Source organism: Xenia sp. Carnegie-2017, unplaced genomic scaffold (assembly GCF_021976095.1).
Source record: "Xenia sp. Carnegie-2017 unplaced genomic scaffold, XeniaSp_v1 HiC_scaffold_3, whole genome shotgun sequence".
Classification (NCBI taxonomy): domain Eukaryota; kingdom Metazoa; phylum Cnidaria; class Anthozoa; order Malacalcyonacea; family Xeniidae; genus Xenia; species Xenia sp. Carnegie-2017.
This window is the reverse complement of record NW_025813493.1, coordinates 7,225,746-7,230,100: the sequence shown is the minus strand read 5'-3', so window position 1 is coordinate 7,230,100 and position 4,355 is coordinate 7,225,746. Positions and strand designations below refer to the sequence as shown.

The 4,355-nt window shown below is 33.9% G+C and overlaps 1 protein-coding gene across 1 annotated transcript; it reads left to right on the top strand.

The window, feature by feature from the left end:
- The first annotated feature begins 3,737 nt into the window (after positions 1-3,737).
- Positions 3,738-4,355, top strand: LOC124454154 (carnosine N-methyltransferase 2-like). The gene has a single exon (XM_047004963.1). It carries the CDS (start codon positions 3,738-3,740, stop codon positions 4,353-4,355), a length of 618 nt encoding a protein of 205 aa, XP_046860919.1.

Genomic DNA, 4,355 nt, shown 5'->3' with positions numbered 1-4,355 from the left:
CTCTCTACGCAATCCAAGAGCGCTCAAACTGCGCACGCGCAGTGAGCGTATTATATATATATATATATATATATATATATATATATATATATATATATATATATATATATATATATATATATATGTGTGTAGTGGTGTAGAGAAAAATCATAGAACTACAGATTCATCCCGACAAGCCTGTTTCGTGATTGCTCACTCTTCAGGGGATTTTAAATCTGTGATTTTTCGTATATATATATATACAAAGTGTATATACAATGTGCCCTCCCGTCTATCACCATGTTAAAATGGTGACTCCTGCACTTGGGACACAGGACGTACGGTTACACATTGTATGGATTGTATTGTAGAGTCACCACAGTGCTCAAACCTATAAAGGTGAGCTTTGCATAACACTGTGAACGTCTCCATATGAGACTCTACACAATCCGACAGTGCTCAAACTACGCACGCGCAGTGAGCGTATATATATATATATATATATATATATATATATATATAATACGCTTAAATATATATATGTATATATATATATATATATATATATATATGTGTGTAGTGGTGTAGAGAAAAATCACAGAACTACAGATTCATCCCGACAAGCCTGTTTCGTGATTGCTCACTCTTCAGGGGATTTTAAATCTGTGATTTTTCTCTGTGATTTTTCTCTACACCATTACACATATTTACGCTCTGCTCTCGGGCATCGAGCACTGTTTTATACGGAAAATCATAAATTATAAACTTCCTATATATATATATATATATATATATATATATATATATATATATATATATATGTATATATATATATATATAATTTAATAAATTACATTTCTTAAAATGTTGCTACTTCGGGGAGTCTGGGTTTCATACCAAAGCAATCTTCAGGCAATATATCGTTTTCTAACGTTAAATACTGTTTGTTAAAAATGCTACCTTGCAGGAAAACCTTGAAGTGGCATTAGAAGTTCACAATAAATGCCAGGAAATATTTGAAATAGATAACAAGATAAATGAAGTTGATTCAGAGAAAGAGGAAAATATGGATGTGGTTTGTAATAACTGAGTATGACGTTGAAATAATTAAATTAATTTTTTAAAATGTTATTTCTAAAGTAATTATATTTTGGTCTTTTTTAGGTTGATGAAGAAGAATCTGTTAACGAACAAGAAGAGGGAGAGAAATCTCACCTGTCATGGGAAACTTGTGTAGCTGAATTAAACATATTGGCTGAAAATGTTAACCACTGCAAAAAAACTGTCACTGAAACGTTGTAAATAGTGTTTACTTAAGAAATTGTAATGCATGTCCTTGAATACCTAAAGAAGATTAGTAACATGGCCATACGTTTACAAAGCAATTGTGAGGATATTCTCCAAGCTATTTGCACTGAGAAATCTTAAATTGGTGTTTTGGAAGAAGAAAATGATCTTGGGCTGCTCCTTGATCCCGCCGACCGTCCAAAACTGTTAACTGATCTTCGGAAGAAAAAAATAATTGAGGATGGCCCATACCAACCAAAGCTCAATCGTTACCCTGAGAACAGTAACATTGCGTAAAAGTGTATGTGTTAGAAACCTAATCCTCAATAATGTTTACTAATAAACAACGTATGCAATAATAGAAATGATTATAATTTGCTAGCCATAATGATTTAAGGGGTTTTTGTGGGGAACGCCCTTTTGCAGGGCAAATTTTCTCCAACCCCATTACTTCAAGTCTAGTTAAGCCCCTGCCAAAAAATGGTTATTTGCTAAATAACCATGTTTTGGCAAATTGGTTATTTGACATAACTAACCTATTACGTTTGGTTATTTAATAAATAATGAAATTAAACATTAAAAATTCCGTAAATAATAAAGAAACACTTCGCGCCCCATATGTAGATGACCTAAAATGGGGGATAGATAGCTATCTCTTGTCATCAAGTCATATTGTCCTGTAATAACGTATTTGCTTGAAAAGTTGATTTATAGTTTTCGTTTGATGTTGCACTAATTTGATCAAAATTATTACACGGCATTTTTTGCTGTTGTGGGTCTAATACCAATCATTTTTAACGGATGTGTATCGCTGAAGATTCTAGGCTGCTGTACTAGTCGTATTTTGGTGTTAAAAACTCATAATTATAACTAGTCTTAGTTTATTTGGGTTGATTTTCTTCTCAGAAGTTAGTAAAAAAAGTGATCAATACAAACAAATATAGCTACCATCGACTGCACCACGCATGCGTGCCATGCATGCTTACCACGTACGTTGCTAAGTGAAACAAGTGATTTTATTATAAAAAGTCAGCCTCTCTTTCTTTTCGAGATGGGCTTGAATTGACTTTAAAGTGCCCTAAAAGCGTACCGTAAATGTTTAAGTCCTGCTAATTTCAAAGCGTTACCTTTTTTTTATAAAATGTTGACGGAGTTTTATAAAACGCAACTTAACATCAAGTCTGCCTCAAATGTTAAATATTTCAAAATGTTGAAAAGTTGAAAATTTCTATTTTTGCGGGGAAGTTGAGCTGATAAAGTAAATTGTAAGGGTATAAATTGATAAGTGCCATAGACTTGGGAATGAAAGGAAACGAGTCTTCACGGAAAACGTGCATCATATAGAATAGAGATGTGTCCTTAAGTGTTAGCATAGAAAGAGTAAGGAATTCCAAATGTGTAACAGGTAAATTTAACAATCATATTTTTGACATGTTAACTTAACTTCTTTGCAATTGTGCTTTATTCAAGCTTTGTCTAAGGTTTTAACCATATGTGCATGGTTTGTGCTCAGTCAGGTGTATGATTCTATTGTGGTTTTTGGTGTAGTATGGTGTATGATTCTACCATAGTTTTAGTGCAATATGGTGTATGATTCTACCATGGTTTGTGCCCAGTATGGTGTATGATTCCATTGTTGTTTTTAGTGCAGTATGGTGCATGATTTTGCCATAGATTTTGCGCAGTATGGTGTATGATTCTACCATGGTTTGTGCCCAGTATGGTGTATGATTCTACCATGGTTTGTGCCCAGTATGGTGTATGATTCTACCATGGTTTGTGCCCAGTATGGTGTATGATTCTACAATGGTTTGTGCCCAGTATGGTGTATGATTCCATTGTGGATTTTAGTGCAGTATGGTGCATGATTTTACCATAGATTTTGCGCAGTATGGTTTATGATTCTACCATAGTTTTAGTGCAATATGTGTAAGCTTCTACCTTGGTTTGTGTGCGGTATGGTGTTTGTCTCGTTTGGTGAGAACAAATATCTAGGAGATTTGGAGCATCGTAGTTGTAAACAAAAACGTCCAGAACATTATATGAATGATAAATGTCCAGGACGCTGTTTGATTGGTGTGATATGAATGAAATTCAAAGTTTAGAACGTACGTCAAATATGAATATAAACTAACGGCAGGTCCAAATTAAAATGTTTATTATAAATTCAGATGTGATTCCAACACAGCAACACCGTAAACATAGGGCTGAATACAGGCTGTAAATTCATGCATAAAATGCATAATTATGCCGTAAATAGGGCTGTACAACATCCATTTGAAATCGAATTACTTAAATCTTTATGTGATAGGCTTTTGAAAGAAACCAGACGAGGACAACTGAATAAATGAATAACCCCCCCGTTGGTGATAAAGAAGAATTAGAGAAACTATTTCTTCATCTAATCATCCCTTTAAAGACAATATGTTGGGCTTGCATTTTGTGAAAAGCTTCGAAATCTTCAAAGAAAAATGTCAGCAACATTCCAGAAATGTTACAACATTGAAGAAATGAAGAAACATCTACCTTCGCACGTGAAAATATCAATGCCATCATGGAATATTCACAAAGAACACTCAAGTTTCAACATTCTTAGTGTTGGTAGTGGCACAGGAGAAATTGATATCGAAATTACAAACATTGTTGCTAAAGAACTGTGCAGTAATGGTAACTGGGAAAACATCAGCATTTTAAACCGTGCACTTGAGGCAAATAAATTTTCTTGTGCTGAATATGAAGCCAACGTCTCTGCAATGAATGAAAACTCGCCTGCCAGCTATGAAATCATACCTCAAATGTTCAGTGAATATCGGAACAGCGTGTCGAAGAAAAATGTAAAGTTTGATCTGATTCACTTCATTCATAGTTTATACTATGTTGATATAGAGAGTGCTGTTTCGTATTGTATGGTAGAAAAACTGAAAGAGTATGGACGTTTGGTTTGCTTGGTAGGAGACAAGGATAACATTACTAATAAGATTCTAACTAAACAAGCGAAAAATAAAACAATGACGAACGTCTATGATGATCTTGCAACGTCAGAAGGACTAGAAATTTCCGATGAAATAATAAAGCTTGCTAAAAAATAA

Coding starts and splice junctions, on each gene's coding strand:
- LOC124454154 (XM_047004963.1), top strand. CDS start 3,738: ATGTCAGCAACATTCCAGAAATGTTACAACATTGAAGAAATGAAGAAA.